The sequence below is a fragment of the Spermophilus citellus genome (genome assembly GCF_964194105.1).
Source record: "Spermophilus citellus genome assembly, chromosome: 10".
Taxonomy (NCBI): Eukaryota; Metazoa; Chordata; class Mammalia; order Rodentia; family Sciuridae; genus Spermophilus; species Spermophilus citellus.
The window spans coordinates 101032047-101054243 of record NC_138197.1 but is presented as its reverse complement, the minus strand read 5'-3'; the positions used below and the strand labels follow the sequence as shown (position 1 = coordinate 101054243).

At 33.7% G+C, this 22197-nt stretch overlaps 1 protein-coding gene across 2 annotated transcripts in view; it reads right to left on the bottom strand.

The window, feature by feature from the left end:
* TMTC2 (transmembrane O-mannosyltransferase targeting cadherins 2) overlaps nucleotides 1–22197 on the bottom strand; it is a 381491-nt gene that overhangs the window by 111984 nt on the left and 247310 nt on the right. For both annotated transcript variants that reach the window (XM_081310136.1, XM_081310135.1), the window contains 4 exons: nucleotides 18564–18649; nucleotides 17953–18137; nucleotides 16746–16824; nucleotides 891–1012 (listed from right to left, as the gene is read on the bottom strand). In XM_081310136.1, the coding sequence (XP_081166262.1) occupies nucleotides 891–1012; nucleotides 16746–16824; nucleotides 17953–18137; nucleotides 18564–18649 (472 nt within the window). The remainder of the gene's footprint in view (nucleotides 1–890; nucleotides 1013–16745; nucleotides 16825–17952; nucleotides 18138–18563; nucleotides 18650–22197) is intronic.

Below are 22197 nucleotides of genomic sequence, written 5' to 3'. Positions count from 1 at the left end.
TATTTTTATTTCTAAAAGCACTTTCTTTCTTTTTTGGTATTTGTATTTTTTCAGAGCATCCTGCTTAATGATATGCTATGACACCATCTCTAAAAGGTTTCTTCAAGTTAGCTTCACCAAATAATTTGTTTTAGTTCCTATCTTTGAATTCACTTTGGATTCAACTTCCTGACCATTTTCTCTCTGTGTATCTAATATGCATTTGTTTTTATTAACACTGGGGAGATCAGGTGAATACAGATATTAGGAATAAACTCTAATTCTACTACTTAGCTGTGTGAGTTTAGAAAGCTTATTTTTTTTTAACTGTCCCCTATTGTGTAAAATAAAGACATGAAAATTACTTTTAAATACATAAAATTACCAGTTTTGTATCTCACAATGGTAGAATATCAGCAATTTCTTATGCTTCATCTAACACCAGTTTCACAAAACTGTGCCCTTAGAGAGTGTTTGTCACAGTGGGTGGCCAACTGGTATCCTCCACTTGTCTTATAGAAGATTTTATCAGATGGAATTCCAACACTTATGAAGTTTTATATGATGATGGTCATTTAAAAGAATCAGATTTAGCTCTAATTACAACCAATTTAGGGCTAAGGTTGGTTTGTAGAACGTAATATTTATGCATATATTGCGGTTAGGACACAGTCATTATGTAATCACATATATGGAGTTCTCCATTTAGTTTTTTTCCATTAAATCACATGTCAGATCTTATCTAGGCCAAATACTGGATAATAAATATTCTATAATTTCCGTACAGGGTTCTAATAATATCACTGTCATTAAGTCCTCACCTGAGTTAACAGGTTCAGAACCACTACCTCAAAAGGCATCTATCCAGATACACATGGAGAAAACCAAGAGTGAGGAAGGTAGTTACTCACTGTTAGAGCTAGCAGTTTCCCATAGGTGAGATGGGCAGGGATGTGGTCAGTCTTGGATTTCAGTGATTCCATATACCAATGCTCTGCTTCTGGGAGCTTGCTTAATCGCATGTATGCTTCACCTGGAAAAAGAATTCTGAAGATCAAACTGAGGTTGCAGGTTCTAGTGAGCTACTGAACAGCAGGATGACTACAGATAACATCTCAATAAATGAGAAAAAAGGAAATTGAATCTTTTAAAAATAAATAAGTAATAAATGTTCGTGGAGTGAGATATGTTTAATTTGATTTCAACATTATATGACACAGCACACGTGGTAGCACATAAATATGTATAATCTTAAGGTTGTTTATGTATCAGTTAAAATAAATTTAAATTTATAATGAAAGTTATAGATAAAAAAAAAAACTGGACACCAGGCTTTTCAACAGCATTTGCAATATCATCACCACCACCACCATCATCATTATCATGTTTATATTCCATGGGATTTCAGATACTATGGCAAGTACTTTCATTCATTTTCTCATTTGATTTCCAAATAAGTCATTATGACTCTCATTTAATAAATGAAAAACTTTGTGATTGGAATATGAAGTGAAATAGCTATTGCTAAAAATTTGGTTAAGTAGTACAGCTTTGATTTTTAACCTAGTGACATCTGATTCTTTTACTTTCTTTTTTTTTTTTTTTGGTTTACTTTCTTTTTATTTTTTTATTGGTTTTATTTTTTAAATACATGACAGCAGAATGAATCACAATTCTTTTTTTAAAAAACATCAGAAATTTATTAGTTGCTCAAAACATTACATTGATCTTGACATATCATATATCATATATTGTTTCAAATGGGGTATGAATTCTTATTATTCCCATGTGTACAGATTACAGGATCACATTGGTTATACCGCCATGTTTATACATACTTCCATACTAGTGTCTGATTCTTAAGCACAGGTCCTTTGTCACTATTTGTTTTTTCAGACACAAGTTGGTTCTTCCTTCTGTACATTTATTCTTTTTTGTTCACATTCATTCATTCGTTCATGCTTTTGGAAGTTCAAGTATTTACTAAATAGATACTAAGTGGAGAACCCTACATAGGGACTACAGGAAAGAGTTGTGGCATCCTACCCTCCAAGGTAATACGACCATGTTAAGAAAGGTTGAAAATGTTTTGGAATTAAACAATGGTGTTAGGTTTCAACTTTTTTCAGAATAATTTGCATATGTAAATAATGTCAAATTACAAAAATTATAATATTACAGTAATTATAGACTCATAAATAATTATTATATCAATATGTAAATAAAATTTACCAGTTTCATTTGGAAAATCTAGTGAATGCGTGACAATTAAGCATGCTCAGCTTTAATCCTGTGCAAAGCTATTCTGGGGACTTGCAGTCATTGGTTATTACTTTCAAGTTATACAAATTTTAGCTACAAAACTTATTAGCATTTCAATAGCAACCAAGCAGGAGAAAAATATGGAAATAAAGCCAAAAGAGTACCAGCTGATTGGTTATTGTCAATCCCCTTTCCCTCTTAATAGAGTACGGAGGGATATTCAACCTATAGAAAAAAGTTATATTTTAATGTGACTAGTATATTTAAGTTAAATATTGTAGTTTAATAAACATTACAAATGTAGATGCTATTCAGTTTCCGACACCAGGAAATAGCTTAGTAACGTATTATTTCCCAGAGAGGCCTTTATAGCTTAACCAATCATAATCATTAGAGTCTTTTCCACTAGACGCACAGAACCCTTTTCTAATGTATTACCAACATTGGCTGTCACTTTTTTGCTTCAAAGAAGAACTCTCTACCTTTTGAAAAGTCACAATTTTTTTTATTAGCACAGTTACTGTCAGTACAAATACATCTGATCAATTAAATTAGTTTGAGTCTCCTGACCTTTTAAATGCCCTATGCTTGTCTGGTTAGTTAAAAAAAAAGAAAGAAAGAAGAGAAAAAGAATAAAGAAAAAAATTGATGACAAATAATGTATAATATAAACAAAAATGTATGTATCTACTCAAACATATATATTTGTATTTATTTCTCAGAACAGTCTGTAAACTACACCATCATAAAAAAGAGAGGTGAAAACATGTTTGGTTGTCAAGTGATGACAGTAGTAGTTCTTTCTACATTAAGTGTGAACTATGAATTGGAGTACCAAGTTACAAGTGGCAATGTCCTATTTATGTGTATCCACTCTTCCTATTCTACACATATGGACATGCAGAACTTGTTCTCTCATCCTCATTAGCAGCTTTAACACATTACTCCATCATCCCACTAATCAACTGTTCATAATGTAACGTGAAACCTATTTTCAAACTCTGTATTAGTTGCTTTATGTATGCATCTCACTGGTTATTAAGAAATGCCATTATCTGGATTTTAGAGATGAAAAAGATGATCAGCAGAGTGACTATGTAACAAAAAATCATAAACATACTAAGTGGTAAAGCTGTAATTTAAACCCAGGACAACCTGTCCTCAACACATTGCTTTAACTAGATGGTGGAGGATAATCACAAATAGTCCAACTTCTCAGCTCAGGTGAAAATGATACTCTTACTCATAGAAAATTGTTTTCTAGCTGTAATACATTGGCCATCAGATTCATTTCACTCTGCCTTGGGCTTATCTATTGAATTAAAAGAATAAGGAAGAGCAATAGTAATCCAGGGCTGACCTTTAAAAATGCTTCCTACACATATGTTATTCAATTCTTAAGAGGAAAATATGTGGAATATAAGACATAAATTCTTTTTTTGGGTAATCTGCACACACGTGCACACAGATGTCCATAAATGTGAAAATAAAATCAAGATACAAAACCTGAAATGCAAAAAAATAAATCAGGGATAAATGGATGTGTTAAAAAGGCAACTCATTAAAGATTTTAGCAACAAATAATACAAGAACAAGTACTTGCTATGTTGCTAGCACTGGCAAGGTAGAACTTCACATTTCTCATTTATAATCTACAATAATGACTAACATATCCATTTTATGAAGGGAGAGGAAGGTTATAGATGAAGAGTGACTTGCACAGGGACAATAATGCCATCCTAAAAGGACCAAATGGCTCTAAAGCCATGATGTTTTCCTATTGTGTCAAGCTGCCTGACACATGCTTATTATTTATTGGCTACCTACAGACATCTTAAATATATTCTCTTTCTACCTTTACATTATCCATATACTGTAATTAACATCAGTCTCATATTATAAATGAGGTAAATGTGACTAACTAAGCTTAACCGATTTGCTCAAAACAAAAACAAGCAAATGCCAAATTCAGAATTCATATTAAAGAGTTTTCTCTGGCACTTTCCACTACATCATGCTATACAAATGACTGCAAAAGTGCCATAAATCGATGTATTTTAGAAGGGAGGTATATAATATGTCAAGCTTGATTGTATCATTAAAATTGTAAAAACTCCCATAAAGGCAATAGCCACAGGAAAAGAAATTTCAGTAAATTCAATAAGGGAGAAAATAATAAGAAAGATAGTTGGTCAGGAATAGGGAGGGGAAAAGAGGGTTAAGTTATCTTCTCTCGTACAGTAACTTTTTTTAAATTTACAATAACAGAAAAAAATGTTTATAATACCCAGGGGCAAAGAAGCAATGATGACTATTTTTCCTTCCCATCCTGAAAAAAAAAATGACATAATAGAGGTCCTTTCATAAGAATGAGAAGATTTGCTGTGCGATGATATAGCGATCAGGTTCATCACCCAGATTTATTTCCAATTCACTCACAGACAAAAGGGATTTGGATGTCTCTAGGCTGGCTTCAGGCAGATGTAAACCAGTTTCAGATGTAGAACAAATAATGTCACTCTTCCTCCCTAAAAAGCCCCATGTCAAATAACCCAGGCAAAGGCCAAGTCCTCAAGGAAAAAATATTGGGTTATTGATGATGTAATAGTCTAGATCTCACTGTTTCTTATGTTTCAAATTACTAGACAGCTCCTACTTAGAGATAAAGAACAGAGCATGTATTCAGATATTAAAATTCAGTATAGATTTTGTTTTGTTAAACCTTTGTCATTACCTTTATCAAAAGTACCCCTTTCACAACTTCTAAAGTAATTGTTTAGAAATTAAAGAAATTGTTACAAATGCTTTTGTAAAAAACAATTCTTGTTACCTTTCCTACAAATTTAAGTGAACTGTCATGAATAATACATTAGTAGCAATAAAGATAATTATTTCCTTCATGGTACTTACAATTTAGTGAAAAAGAAAGAAATTTTCAGTGTATCACAGATATAATTTTAGATGTACTCAAAACAACTTTCTAAATATTTATTACTCAGGAATTTCACTGAATCTGTGTACCTAGACCAAGTCTTGATTATTCCTTTTTATTATATTTGATTTATACTTGTCTTTTAATTATAAACATCTCACCTGCTTATTGTAGAAATTCTAAAAGATCATAATCTCATAAAAATTGAATAAATTATATCATCCATAGCTAGGCAATGACACAATTTTTTGTTTCCCAAGAATTCTATTTACATTTTTAAAAAAATTACTTAGTAAAATATTTTGCCACCTTTAAGTAGTTAAGTTTCTTCTCACACTCCGTTATTTTAAATAAGATTGTGAAAGATTTCCAAAATTTCATTTTTTCATTCAGGATCAGTATTTATTCATTTGTATATTCAAATTACCCTACCAAATTTTCATGTACCAGTTGTACCTACTTCATCAATTATAGTCTTGTTGTATAACTTTTTAAAACACATCTTTTTGTATAACCTTAGAATAAATATATATATTATAATATATATATAATGCTGGAATTCTTGGACTGTTTTCTCTTCCTATATTTCAACCTAAGTTCAGATACCTTTGGGTCCAATGAGTCCTCAAAATACAATTGAGGGGCTGGGGACATAGCTCAGTTGGTAGAGTACTTGCCTCACATGCACAAGGCCCTGGGTTCAATCCCAGCACCAACACACACAAACACACACACACACACACACACACACACACACAAAAAAAACAGAACAATACAATTGATATTCACACTATGTATCAACTTGTATTTAGATCTTACATTTTACAAAATTTCTTGTCTATCCGATAGGGATATGAATTCTCTTCTAATTACATAGTTTCATTATTAAAATCATCTACTTATTCCATATGAAATATTTTGCCTTATGGTAGGAGGCCAGATTCTAATTTTATTCTTATCTAGACATTTAATTATCCCAGATTAACTTTTATAAGGATTTCATTCCCTCATAAATATTAATCTCACATTTATTATCTACAAAAGCCTTACGTGAGTTTTGATCTGTTTCTCGGGCTTCTTTGTATTATTTGTCTGGTTTCCTGTTCTTATCTCCCTACAACATTGTTCTAATCGCTCTAATTTCTTTTTATATTTCAAAATCCAGTACAGCAAATCTCATCCATCATTCTTTAAATCTTCTTGGCTCTAGTTTCCTTTAATTCTATGAAGGAAACTTTAGAAACTTTTATTCAAGTTTTTGATAACATTCCTTTTGGAATATGTATTGCTATTACATTAAAATCTATGAATATATTTGATAAAGGGAACTTTTACAAAATAGAGCTTCCTCATTGAAATTAGTATTCAATTCTTCATTTAGTCAAATGCCCCTCACCCTTTTATCTACGGATAGGATCCACTCCAGCAATTATATTCGTCTGATTCCAACTAGACTATGACATGCACAGAATCACACACAGAATTGTTCATCTCTTCCTGTCTTTTAACCTAAGTCCAGCTGCCTTTGGCTCCAATGAGTTCTCAAAATACAATTGAGGGCTGGGGACATAGCTCAGTTGGTAGAGTGCTTGCCTCACATGTGCAAGGCCCTGGGTTCGATCCCAGTACCAATACACACACACGCGCACACACACAAAAAACAACCAGAACAATACAATTGATAATCACATTATGTATCAACTTGGATTTAGATCTTACATTTTTACTAAGTAAGTTGTTAAAGAGCAATCCCCAAATAATACTTTTTTCTAGAATCTGTAGTCAGATAGAAACATAAAACATCAAGGTGAATTATGTCAAGAGTTTAACTTGCTGTGATTTTAATTTTCACTTCTTATTTCACAGTGTTAACATTGACATAGAAACATTAGGGAGTCGGCTTTTGTTTTTAATGTATCTATGCCACAAACTTGCTGTAACTCTTAACAGTCATATTTTATGACTCTCTTGTGTTTCAATCTTAATCTTTTCCTTGTGTTATTCTTACAAAATAACACAGTCCAGTTGCCCAGATAAAATGGTTCTGATTGGAAACCTCAATGACTATTGGGCAAAGCCATAAATAAATAAATAAAATATCCACACGATCACAAAAGAGGCCACTTCCTATCTGACAACAGACATTAACAATCAGAGCTTCTGAAAGGAAGGGATTGAAGTAAAATGAAATACTTCCAAATCCTAAATTAAGAAGGGTTATGAAAAGGTTCAAAATGTAACACTTCAGAAAATTCTGTAGCATTAAATTTAAGGAGGAGCCTCTGAAGCTTGAGAATTAGGTTTAAGCCAAACAAAGGAAATGTAGGGAAAAAATGTGAATATGTGTTTCATTAAGTCAAAAATACTAATCATCAAGAAATAGACTAAAACTTCAATGAAAGTTAAAAGGGTTCCTAGTTTCTAGTGTGAGGTGATATATAGGAAACATCTGATGTGCCATGAAAATTTAATTGGGAAAGAAGCCAGGGGCCTGTATCAACATTTCTTGGCTTGTAACTGGGGATTCTGAAGTTCTCCAGTCTAATCAATTTTCTTTATATTTTCAAGGAAATAGATTATTAAAATGATCAATCCACCAATGTTGGAGCCAATCCTATTAGGTGCTCAAATCTTCCAAAACTTGGGAGTGAGAAACCTGTGTGTGTGAAACCTGTGTGTGTGTGTGTGTGTGTGTGTGTGTGTGTGTGTTTTACCTTCATGTAAGGAGAAGTGAGGATCCTTTCCCACAAATGTAATATTATACTGCTTAGATTTACAATATAGTAAATAAAGTAGCTTCACATCACTAGAATACTTAAGAAACACTAAAAACAAGCAAAGAAGTGTTAACTGTGTTTTTAAAAAGAAACAATATTAGGATTAGAGGAAAGAAGAATGATTAAAAGTTAGATTAGCCTGGAAAGAATTAATTAATAAACTGGGAGTCAGAGAAAAAGGAATCCAAACAGTTGCAAGACAATGGGAAGAGACCCTACTGTGGGTCAGAAGAGTACAAGGGATGATTTTTCAGTTTTACATTAACATTTCAAGGAATACATTCTCATGTACATTCCTGAAATCAAGCAGCATGTCTCTATAATAGGCAATGAATAATTTATTTGCACTATAAATTGCTATATTGGTGTTAATTCTAAGGCATATCAGAAAATTCAAATTTTATCTTCTTTATAATGAATACTTGAGAATAAGATTCTACGACAATTCACAAAAATCCCATTTCCATAATTAACATGTTGGCAAAAACAACTTTCATTCTGGAATAAAACACTGCATGCTGTAGTCCATCTTTACTCATTTAAAATAAGACAACGGTTTCTATCAATGTAGGTAAAATTTAAATAATAGCTCATTTGGAAGGTTATATGAGATTTTTAAGTAGAAAACAATTCTTTCCTATGTATTAAGAATGACAGATCTAAATAAACACACAGTAAAACATTCAGAATTAGTAATGTATTTAGTTTCAAACTTCACTTTTTTACTCTTGTTGAGAATCAGAACACAATAATACCTCAAAGTAAGGCTTTTTGGCTTGCTGAGTAGTTGAACTGAAGGAGATTGAAAAGAACTTCAGAAGCTAGATCTTTCTAACCTTTTCCCTGTGCTACTACCTTCTGCCTCCATCGAAATTAGAATTCCTCTTTCCTAGGGAGAGTCATAAAATTACAACTCTTTTCCCCTCAAAGCAAGCATTGACCTAGAAAGGTCAGTCTCTCCCTTCTCCCTTCATCCTCTAAGATGCTCATTCCACAGGGGTTCTGCCCCAAAGCCAGTGTCAGGAAGGAGTATTACGCAGGAAGACCAAGATGAATCTGGACAGAGAGGCCTTGCTGGGTTCCCCCTCAGTCTGTGACCATTAGAGCACATCATTTTTTGTTCAAACGTATTTCTATACCATTGCCAACTTTTCCTCAAACCTAAGCCTAAAAATAATTTCCTCTGGGTCTTTGGATCTTCATTTCTGAAGACTCCAATTATATAAAACTTTGATTAAATAAATTGGCTGTACTTTTCTTTAAGGACCTCTCTCTTCTTTATAGGAGTATCAGGGGCAGCCATTTTAATGGGTGAGGAAAAGTACCACATCTTTCTGCCCCCACAGTTGTTGCCTATTCTAAATATGTATAACAAGAACTTCTCATTTCCTTGACATTAATTTTCAAGGTTACCCTTCACACACAATTTTCTTCTTTCACATGACCATGTCCATTTAATTAAGTGACATCAAAGCTGACATCTTTGAGAATGCCAGATTTTGAAATCTAGTTAATGAATTTTTCCCAGTTGTAACATAAAAATCACCTCAGTTTTCTAAATACAATCCAACCTCAATTTACTACTGAATAAAACATTCACTCACGGCTATTGCCCAACAAAAGGTGAAAATATGTACATTTTCCCCATTTGTCTCTATTGAAGCCTCAGAAAACATTTTTTTTTCCAAACAGAACACAATGAAACAATCTGGGATTCAGAGAATAAGAAGGATATAATTAGGTATTAATTTGAGTACATTCATTTCCTCATAATTCAATTTAAAAACAAAGTTTTTAGGCTTCAGTCTTTCACTTTACCACAAAACTGGAAAAAGCATGAATTAATGTAACAGGTGGGCTTGTGTGGTTTTAATAGCAATGAAATATAATCAACTGTCTCATATCATATTTCCAGGAAAGTAAGCAACATTGAGACCTAGGCATGATCCTGTAGCAACCCCTCTATTGACATTCAAGTGTGCACACTCCCCATAGGGACCATATATCTTCTGGCCCTGGGTTTAATTGAAACTTTAAACAAAATATATTACCTATTTAATGCAGCTGAACTGGATGCTGCCCTTTGTAGTATACAGACTAATGCTTAGCAATTAAAGTCTGAAACCGTACATAACATGGAATTTATACCAAGCGTGAATGGTATAAAGAAAGAAACTAAACCATAGCAATTTGATAATGAAAAATTAACTTTTAGGACAAAAATCTGTGATTTTGTTTTGTTCATAAAAGAAAATCATTATTTTTGATAAATGACTAAAAATTCACAATTTTCCTCTTTTTGACTACTTATGAAGTGAATTTCTGAAATTTCTCAAATCTGTATTTTGTCTCTCGGTCCTGATGAACTTTATATATCTGGCTCGCATCTCTTGGTCTTTCTTTTCTGATGATGAAAAAATGAAAGTGAAATAAGTAGAATTATCTTAAAAATTAGAAGTTAATGTTCTTTTGGGAGTTGTATAGATTGCTGTCTAATCCACTTATACGGTCATACTGACATCTATAGGATTGGCTCAGGGTCGTCAGTAGTGCCAGTGGAAGGGATCATGGGAAAACTCACCAGACTCCAAATAGGGGAAGCAGGTGGTACAAGAAGCTTAACACTATTGGAGTGTTAATGCTTCCACACTCAAAAGATGTGAAGTTCAATCTCACAGTTAAAAACCATCTCATTCACAGTCAGCATGCTAAATGCCTGGAGCAATTCACTTAACTAGTCACAGAAGAACACAGTTAGAATGTAACCATCAGAGCAAAAAATCTAAATATCCTCACTCTAAAATGTATTCTGGTATATGGTAAGGTTGGAGACACACACACGCGCGCGCACACACATACACACACACACACACACACACACAGAATAATCCATGAAAAATAACTGATTCAACTAAAACACATCCTATACAGATGGCTGAAAGAGAAACAGACTTCTTTTATACCCTTTCTACCAGATGAACTGAGCACATAATGTACATATTTAGGTAGAGGTGAGATGAATTTACAAATAAGACTTTGCATTTTGTTTTCAGAAGGTATACTGGGAACCTCTTTTGTCAGTTCTTTCCACCAAAATAATAAAAAACCTAATGATTCTTGGTTAGATATTCAACTCTTTATACAAGTTTCCTTCTCAAAATAGAATTCTATTTTTTTTTACCCAAAACATTGCTCTAATGAAAAAAAAAGTAATCTTTCCTTTCATTGTTTCTACTATCAGAGAAAAACTCTTATACCTAAAGAGCTACTTCAAAGAGCTAAAATTTAATCAAAAGATTTTGAGAGTATGAAAACATTTTTTCAATTTCAAACCTATGTAAGTAAAAGACTTGTTAGCTGAAGGCTAATGGCAGAAAACATATTTTCCAATATTGGGCTGAGACTTAAAAGTAACAGGAGTATACATAAAACAAAACAAAACTAGAAATTATCAAAATAGTCAAAACTATGTTGAAAATAATGGCAAATAAACAATGGGCCATTGTTACACAATTCCTCTTGGGGAGATTTAAAAAAAAAGAATGTAATATATCCCAAAGATGAATGCATAGTATTCATTATGTAGATTTCAGTGAACAGAAAAATATGAATATATATGCCAATTGTGATAGTAGTGCCACATTAAACTATAAAACCTGAATTCTTACATGTTTTGTATAGCCCAGTCAGCACAGCATAGCCTACCAAGCGACAGGCAAAATACTGTCTAGGTGGGAGTAGTAATTTTCCATTTCATTTGTAGGTATTATTTACTTACTAAGGGGAGACACTAAAAATCTCTGAACTCTCAGAAAACTCCATGGGAACAGGAATCATATTGACTATATTTCCTACCACGCTTCTCTCTACCACTCTCAAACTCAGCACTTGTGACTTTAAGAAAATACTTTATTTACTTTCAGAAGTTATTCCAATCCGTGACTGTAGACTGCAGTGATGAAACAGTAACCCTAAATTCTCCATTACTCCACACAGATTATGCCCTTCTGTTGTCAAGATATATTACCAAGATAAAATGGTCTAAATTGCTTGTATAATTAAACCCAACAATTACTTTGCATTGAGAAGGACAAGTAATTTTATTTTAAATAATAAATAGATGCAAAAAGACCTTTGGGATTAGAAGAGCTCCAACTGATAAGAATAATAGGAAGTTATAGCCTAATTTTATTTCTTATAATCCTTTAGGATTATCAAGAGTAATGCTGAGTGAAGATAATAAAGGAAATAAACAATTAGAGAAAGAAGAAAACAATTGAGGGTGTTCAAAATTATCCTGCATTAAAAATTTCTAAATACACTGCCTATTTAATGCATTTGTGACGAACCACAATTTTGTAGATGGTTTACTTTTTATAATTAAACTGGGGGGGTATATATTTTATTTTTTTTTTACTCGTCATCAAATGTGTACAGAAAAGGTGTTCTGACATAGCAGAGAACATGCCAGTTTTTGTAACACAGAAGGCTAAATAGAAAAGGCATTTGAATTTAAGTTAAGAAACTATACTTCTGGCTCAAACACAAACTGTAATTCTGAACAGACTGAATCAACTCTTTGGGTGTTAATTTCATATCTTGGAAAATAAGAGAGATAATATCATGAGAATTTTAACGTATGAAATGTGTGTGATTCTGAAATATACCTAAAACTTGAGATGAAAGGCAGAGACCGAAATTCAACCTGTGAAAAATATGTCACAGAAAAAGGAAAAAAAAAACCTTCAATCTAAACATGGCCGTTTTAATTTATAGGGAGAGCTCTATTAATGGAATTAAGATAGCTGGCATTAGCTGAATATGCTGTTTGACTTTTTGTTTTAATTTGGCTACTGATAAACGAAAGACTGACTGTGGTCGCTGATAGAAATACAGAAATGGGCCTGGAGAGAAAATACACAATTCCAGACAAGACAGAACGAAACAGAATCCCTATTGAACTTTGGTGACTGCAAGCCCATCGATATGACAAAAATCTTATCTATGGAGTAATTCTATTTACACTGCTTACTCCAAAATGGACTGACAGAGAAGACAATCATCCACTTTAGGAGCTTTAAGCTTCATAGAAGTGAGGAAGGTCACTTTATAAAACACTTATCCAGGTCAGGCATTTGGGCCAATATGCTTTACCTTCATTATTTTAAGCAATTTTCAAACTGATACTATTATTACAGCTATCTTATCCATGAAGAAACTGAGACTTCCATTAAGTAGTCTGCCCAGAAATACTCAGCCAGAGAGTGTTACAGACAATTTGAACCTAGGCTGTCTAACTTCAGAGGCCCCCCTCAACAGATTAACTCCTCCTGTTATCTAAGGAGAAAACTGTGGCACACAGAATTAAAGTGACAGAACTGGCTAAGAACAATTTTAACATTTATCTTATGACTTGGTTTCTTAATATTTCATGTTTTTCACATCCTACCGAGTATAAGAACTTGGGTAAAAATTTAATATTTGCATATGAAGTAATATCTGTTTTATGTTATTTCTGTGTTTGCAGTTCGCCTAAATTCTTGAAGATACGATACTCAACTGTTACTCAGATATCTTGGTCTTATACAATCAAAGAGAATATTAAGAATATATCTTTAAATGTTGTTTACATTTACTTGTGAACTACCACAATAAAATTAAATAAATGACCTTAAAATAATATATGAAAAATTGAAGTTGGGGAGGAAATTAATCAAACTTATTTTGTATTAATTCACAAGTGAGAAAAGTATGTTCTTTTGGCTTACAGGATGAGTAAACTGGTATGTATCATGTTGTCATGTAAGACATTTTTCAGAAAATGTTCAAAGGGAAGGAAAGTGAAATGGACCAGCATGTTTTTAAATAGTACTGCAGTGAGTTTAGTTCTTAAACTTATAATACCATGTATGAATGTATTTTTTCATGCATATTCCTTTATTTTCTAAACTTTTCCTAAAAAAAAAAGAAAAAAATAGAATGGGGGAAAAATCCTAATATTTGTATATATACATACAAGTGCTGAGGAGTGAAAGTCCTGAAGGGGTAAATAAATGAGACATGAAAAAAAAAAAATGAATCCTTGCAGGCTATGTCTAGCCAGACATTGTAATCCATCACTGATCCCTAAAGGGCACTAATAATATGTAAATGTGTGAATTAGAAAACACATTCAAGGCTGTTGATAAACTTGATAGGATAATCAGCACATGCTGACAGACTAATGAAACTGATGAACTGATAGGGCAGCTTATCTCCGAGGCCATTTTTTTCCTTGTCAAATGGAGGCTAATCAAAATGTATTAGGAGTTAAAGCAAACACTCGGGGGATTTAACCCATTTGATTAGGAGGTGAACTCACTCTCTGAGAAAAATTATAGTTTCCTGAACCACTGAAACTATAAGACCTGATCAGCTGACAGATCTTCATATAAAATTAAACAGAAGTCAGCCACTATAATTATAGAAGAAATCTGGAATTTTAAATCATATGAGGATCCTCCTGTAGAAAATTGGTAGGGTGCTTTTCAAGTCTGGGCAAAGAGACCACCTCTCTCTATAATGGAATATAAAACAAAGGAATAGGCAATAACCCTAGGGACACATTTATCTGTCTCTGCCTGTGTGAGCTTAGCACTTGTGAAATCATATGAGAGACAGATCCCAATGTAACAGATGAATTTTCAATCCAATTTATTTACATAAAATAATTGAATGAATTTTCTGAAAACCATTAATTATGGTGAACACCTCCTCTTTCTATTAATAATAGAGATATCACATGAATCCTCCTCTTTCTATTAATAATAGAGATATCACAGTCTATTGCTAAGGATCTCAGAGTCCTATCCTGATTTAAAGAAAGATATCTAATTGAATCATTGAAGAAAATTAGAAATAAGGCATTTCCAGTTAAAAACAGAATCAAAGTAAAATTGCTATGCCTCTTTATACAAAGCTAAAGAAAGCAATCCCTTTAGAATTTATTTTGGTGTGAAAAATATCTGGCATTATTAAGATTGTTAAATGTTCAGATAAAATCAACATTAAAATATCACCTAAATTTTTTTTTTTCGGATAAATCTGCACATTTTCAGCACACATTTTACATACATGGACCTTTCAGATGAATGGCAAAATCCTGGACTGTAAGAGGCACTGTTTTAACTCATAAAAATTTAAGGGCTAAAGTACCTTTAATGACAGGAGACTTTACCTCATGTAATCATATCAAAAAGGGAAAAGAACAATTAAGAAACATCCCACTGTCCTTTTTAACATGAACATTAAATCACTTTATAGTTGAATAGGCAAACTACAGTGGGAATCCCAGAAACTGGGAATGGGTTTATTAACTTTTCTTTCCAAATGACGATTTTTCCCGTTCACTGGAAAACAAACAAACAAAAAACACTGAGTCTCATTTCATCTTTAACTTTTTCTAAATTTTACTACAGATGATGTTTTCTAGTTTGAGAGGGTTTGAGACTTTTTGTGCATGCACAAATTAGTCAAATCATAGGATTTAAAAGTGTTATATAATTCTGAAGGTCACAAAGTCTAATCTCATTTATTTTATATGCATAAGGAAGGCCTAGAAATAGTACAAAACTTAACAAAATTTAATAAAAAGGGAAGATGTGAGTTTGAAGTTTGTGTTTTAGGGGGAAAAAACACAAGAAGTATTTGATTTGAGGACAAAAGTCCCTTCTATCTTGAAACAGTTACCAAAACATCCACAGGGTGCTTTAAATGTTGAATATTCTGTTTCTGAGAGTCACATGCTGAGCAGGTGGTTTTCAGCTGTGCCTACTAGCCAACAGCTGTGCTAATACTTTCCTACAGGAGGGTTGGGATTAATCGAAGGTAAAAGGCATTTTATTAGATTTCTCGTTCTTGACCTCTTATACCTAGAAAAATCCATGCCAGAGATTTATATACTGTCTTACTGACAAGATAATGAAGTTAATTACTCAACCTAGAAAAAGGGATAATTATAGGAACATACTTACGGTCTTCACATTCTTGTTCATTCTAAAATATTACATGAAAAAAACCTACTGAGATTCAAGGCCTGATCAATAAAAACAATATAAGTGTCTCAGTTATTCTCATCTTTTATGTACATCAAACCCCAGAATCTCTACATCATTGCAGATTTCTTTGTTGTTGTTTGTTTGAGGCAGTACTCAGGATTAAACCCAGGGGCATTGTACAACTGAGCTGTATCTCCAACACTTTTTATTTCTTATTTTGAGATAGGGTCTTGCCAAGTTGCCCAGGCTGGCCTAGAACTTGCAATCCTTCTCTCTCAGCCTCCAAGTAGCTGGGATCACAGGCATATAGCACTGCACCCAGCATAGGTTTAGTTTTGAGAATCTTCTGATTATACAAATAACATAATACAAATTATCATGAATTTGATACATTCATTGAAATGAATATGTACTTTATTAATCCCTAAACATAACTGAAAATATATACAAATGAAGAAGGTACTGCTTCTTCATTTTCTAGACTCTAGCTAATGCTTGGTATGCAAATAGTTTTAAGAGCCTCTTACAACAATTCTAGAAAGTGGCCAATGTGCTAGAATTGCTAATTTAATGCATTTATTTTGCTAATGCCAGAAAAAGTGTGCTGTCAGAATTTGAACATTATATCCCATTGTGAACAAAGTTTCCTTTGTTAGTACTAATAATATGATGCATTAGAATTCCATTTATCACAAGCCCAGATTCTAATTTCTCCACAGGTCACTGAAATGTCAATTAAAATATTAAAGTTTTACTTACCCATCATATTGTACAAGCTCTGTGGGGCAAACTGTCTTGGCATTTTCTGAATTGCTTCCTTGTATACACTCAGGGCTTCCTAATTTAAGAAGAAAAAAAAAGAAAGAAAGAAAGAGAGAGAGAGAGAGATAAATCATCATTAAAGTACAGGGATAGTCACTGAAAACAAGATAATAACATTTCTCCAAAGTGAAAACTACCCATTGCTATTTCTAAATGGTTCACTAGAGGAAAATAATTGAGCTGTCCTTTGGTAGCTTACTACCTTAATTTCACAAATGAAAATGCTCAGCCTAGTGAAGAATGCTATATAAAAATTTAGTTTAACAAGGAATCGAATGTTAGCAATGTTCTTTTAATATAAATTTTCCAGTTCACACGATTAGTCAATAAAAAAGAAAAAAAAAGTCCATACTTGGAAGTTATTCATCAGTTATAAAGTTCATAGTTACTTAAATTCAAGCAATCCAGTGGGATCTAAACAAAATATCAGCAAACAAATCTTATGACTACCGAGACTTACTCAAATTATTAAATGCAATTAGTTTAAAAGTAGTACCTTTGTTGTTATATTGCAGTCTTTGTGAAAGAGTATCAGGGGCAGAGTAGAGGACAGTTTGAGGAGAGGAAGAAGACAGGGGCATCAGGATCACATGCAGACCTGCCTTCTGTGAGCAAGGGAGGATGAGGCTGTTCACCTCCTAACAACACAGTTACATCACTTCTCCACCCATTAAAAGAACAATATAATTTGCCTTTATTTCATAATAGTTTTTAAGAGAACTAAAGAGAAACAGAATTTACATCAAGCCACTTCCTACTTGAAATACAAAAAAAAATTTTGTAACTTATAAAAATTATAACACTGGTTATAGGGAAACAGTTCTGTTAACTGTTTCTGGGATCATAAAATCATCAATGAGCCAATAAGCTTGAGAAATAATGCATGTGATTTTTTTCCTCCAACAGTCACAAAATATATTAGCATCATTTTTTTTTTCTGAGAAATTTACAGGAAATGAATGTGCAACAATTTAATTTGCAAAAGTTTTTTTCCCAAAGAAATTTGATCTCAAAATCCTTCGACTGTGAATACTTATCAGTTTCTGAAGGACAGCAGTGGACCTGTAAGGAGATTATGGATAGGAAACATGGAGCCTGGAACAGAACAGGGGCCAGGAAAAGTACAGACAGGTTGTGGCCAAACCTCATAGTGTCCTTGCTCGTGATAGAGCTTTCCCAGGTTGTACAGACAGCTGGTAACGGAGCTCTTGTGTGCATGAGGGTCCTTCAGGTTTTCATCTGGGATCTCAGAACACTTTAGGAATGTTCGCCGGGCTTCTTCTGTCTTTCCTTGATTCATTAGAATAATGCCGGTGTTTAAGTACGCAGCTGTGGGGGGGAAAATTATAGAAGTGTGAGAAGATCATCTACACTATGGATGAAACAGTTATCTTTGCTTCAGTTTAGCTTCCATGGATTATTTCTTATTAAAAATGATAAATATTTATGGAACAAACACATGGGTTAGATAATGGTAGTGGGAATCATAAGCATCACTAAAAATATACACAAAATAGTCTCTCCCTTCACAAAACTCCAAATATGATTGAGGTTAAAATCTAATTGAATAAATCATCATATTTCTGAAAGTGAAATTGAGAGAAATAAAATTGTTAGAGATTTATCACTAGACTAGCAAGTACTCATGAAAAAGGAGCACCAAGGGTTTTCTCTGTGAGGCTGTAAGTCATAAAGGTAGTTTTCACAAATGGGAAAAAAGTATTTAAAACCACAAAAAATTTGAATATTACTTACAAGCCAGGGTGGGCCTGCTCCCAATGGCCAATTTATAATAATGTAGGGCTTCTGCAAATCTGCTGTTCTCCTGTAGAAGTAACCCTCTGCGGGACGAAAACAGAAATTTGGAGACAAGACTATATTATTATATATAAAACCACAAATTTTTATTTTATATTCCAAAAATAAAAATGGTCAAGAGTGCAATAAAATGCCGACTTGGTATTATAAACAAAATTTAAAGTGAAGGAAATGATTCCTCAGGAGAAAAAAATACTGGGTAGGTATCTGTTGCATTTATGTTCCATTAGAAAGAATTGAATATTTTCAAAAGCCCGAACTTTCCCCTCTCTGGGCATCTCGTCCCCTGCACTAGAGTCACTGACCACCTGGATTTCTTCTAGGAGCATGCACACTTTCTCATCACTTCGGAAAGAAAACCTATCTAAGACCATGATATATACATGGAAACATGAGATGTCTCCCTCGATAGCTGTTCAGTGGGAAATATTTGTCCATGACTCCCTGAAAGGAAAAAGGTAGTCTAGGTCAACAACAAAAAACAGTGTGAATTTATTCAGGTGCCATGAAGGAATAAAGAATAGAACTGGAGCCTACCTACATTGCTATTTTCTTGCTGTTTGGTCTTAGTCAAATACACTTGAATTTCGGCATACTGTTCACGTTTCAATTCACTATGCTGAAACACATCTTTCTCTGTGAACCCTACGACTCCATAGGCCTCCCTAGGAGGCTCCTTAAATAATAGCCACATGTATTATCCTTGCTATTCCAGAGCTCACCTGCATGACTGAAATGAAAATCAATCATAATCATTTCTATGATAATAAGATGTCAAGGATCTGAACTAAATCCAAAATGCTCTGACAGAAGGGTTTTGGCCTATTCCATTTTCTTGTAATCAGTATGTATCTCATAGTTGGCATATCTACTGGGCCTGAGTATTCCTATTATTACTGCAAATTACACATCCAAATTGGCCACTAAGGAGACCTTTGAAAGGGTAGCACATGGAGATCTGAGAAAAAAAGAATACTACTGATAAAGAACACCTTTTGTTGAGTATTGCTATGGTCAGGTATGGTTGGAGTTATTCCCCGAAGGGTGCATGCACTGGGAACTTGGTCCTGTGTGTGTGGCAATGCTGGATGGTAAAAAGACCTTTCAGAGGTAAGCCTAATGGGAGGTGGATGGGTCATGAGGGCAACACTCAAGGAATCAACAATCAGTTCTTGCAAGAATGCACTATTGTAAAAGAGTAAGACTGCCCCCCACCCAGTTCTGGCTTCCTGTCTCACCATCTGATCTCTCCCTCTTATGTGCTCCTGCAATTATGATGCTACCATGATGTGAGGCAGCTAGAGGAGCACCAGCCAGAGCTGGTACCACCCTGTTTGGAATTCAAATATCTAGAAATGTGAAATTAAAAAAAATAAAATAAAACCTTTTTCTAAGCTAATATAAGCATAAAATACTTAGCTTATTTATTTATTTATTTTAATTTATCTGGTACCAGGGATTAAACCCAAGGGCACTTAATCACTGAGCAAAATCCTCAGCCCTTTTTTTTATATTTGATCTTGCTGAGTGGCTTAGGGCCTCTCACTAAGTTGCTGAGGCTGGCTTTGAACTTGCCATCCTCCTGCCTCAGCAGTCCCCTCCTCCTCCAGTTCCTAGAATTATATGTGTGTGCCACTGTGCCTGGCCATACTCAGCTTATTTAATGAACATGTTGAGAAAATATTTGAAGAAAATCATTTTCAAATGCAAGAATGTTCATTTGCCTCATCAGCATATATTAACTTTATTATCTCTAATATTTGCAAAAGGTCATTTGACTAAATCAGAGAATTCTCAAACATGTTAAGATCACTTTCATGTAACATAAATGTACAGTTCTCTAAAAATTTTGAGCAACAATTAATTTGATCATAAAATGACTATGCTTTGCTATTAGATGCCCATTATAATTTCTAAGAAAAGGCAAAGCTTCCGCTAGTACTCTGATGTTCACAAAAACAGTTGTTTTAAAGGTGAGTAAAATTGAAAAAGAAACACATTTTTCAGAAATGGATACTATTCTTCATAACAATAATCATATGAACATAATGCTTTTCAGTTAATGAAGCTAATATCTGTAATTTTGTCTTTATTACTTCCTTTCAAATTTAGATAAAAATGCTCTTCTCTTTGATAGAAGGCTAATAGCACCGGAGAAGAAATATCATCCAAATATTTTATTCTATTTTTCCTAGTTTTCCTTATGAATAAAGTCTATCAATGAGCTCCTAATTGTTCAATAACTTCAATATACTTCTGCATTACAACTTCCTTACTTTTAAACCTACAAAAAGGTTCACGAGACTCTTAGAGGGAAAGAAAATGTTCTACAATGTTTATTCATTCATCTTATTCCTCTACTGCTTATTACTGTTCTTCCCTTTAAAGTCAGATTTCCTTTAAGAGTGTTCTGTGGTGCATATATTTAATATGTCAAATCCCATTTAACCCTTCGATCCATTTTAGGCTCTATTCCCAGAATTCCTACTGAAATCCCCCCCAAACAGTGCATTGATCAGAGTTGCCCACTCAAAGAGACTGCTGAATACATACATCTTCCATCCTAAATTCTATTTCCTTAGTTTTAGAAGACCACAGTCTCCCATGGTCTGTTCCATTTTTTTTTTTTATTCCATCGTGTGCAGAATGAGGAAGAAAGTGCCACTTCACTCTTCCACTCCTTGAAAGCGTTTCAAAGAATTTTCTCCATCTCTTCTTTAGAAAATAGCCTCTGCATGAAATTGTGCATAAATGTGGCTCATCTATGTGCTGACTATTCCCCGTGCTGAAGTAATGGACTCTCCCTGACATCCAGATCTGTCTGCAACAGTTGACTGAGCCAAGGCAATCTAGGGGCTCACTGGAATTTCAGTCAACACATTCAAAAATTGAACAGTGTCTATGGCTCAAAAATAAATAACTAAATAGATAAAAGAAATAAAAAGAAAAGATCTTCTCAGTAATTAACACCACCATTTACTTCAGTGGCTTTAATCAGAAACCTGATTATCAATCTTGCTCCTTACTTATTTGAACAATTATGTGTTTTGCAAAATCTCTGAAGCCCACTGATCCTTGTTTTCTAAGGCTCTTCACTCTGTCCCTCAAGGTTCATCTTTATGGCTTTGTCAGGGCCCTTTATCTTTTCTGCCACCTGAATAATTGCAATAGTCCACTAATTAGTCTCTACATAATTACATTTCTAAAGGGCAAATATGCTATTAGGCTAGACAGACTGAACATGAAAGGAATGGGCACAGATCTCTAACAATGTGCCTAAAGCCCATAAACCCCTAAATGTACTTAGCCCCATGGGATGCTCAGTGCTGATGTATTATATTCTATCACTTTCCAATTCATAAACGATACACAGGAGGAAGTAATAAATACTATTATAACCACACCTGGAGAATCCTGTCATGCCTGCCTTGTTCTTGGGAGAACCCTAGTCATATGCAGCAGCCAAGTTTCCAGGGTTACATAAAATGGGGTGCTTTGAAGTAGAGAGTATCTACCTATATAATCTGAATAAAGTTATCAATGAACTGAGACCAAGGTAGAAGGCTATGGT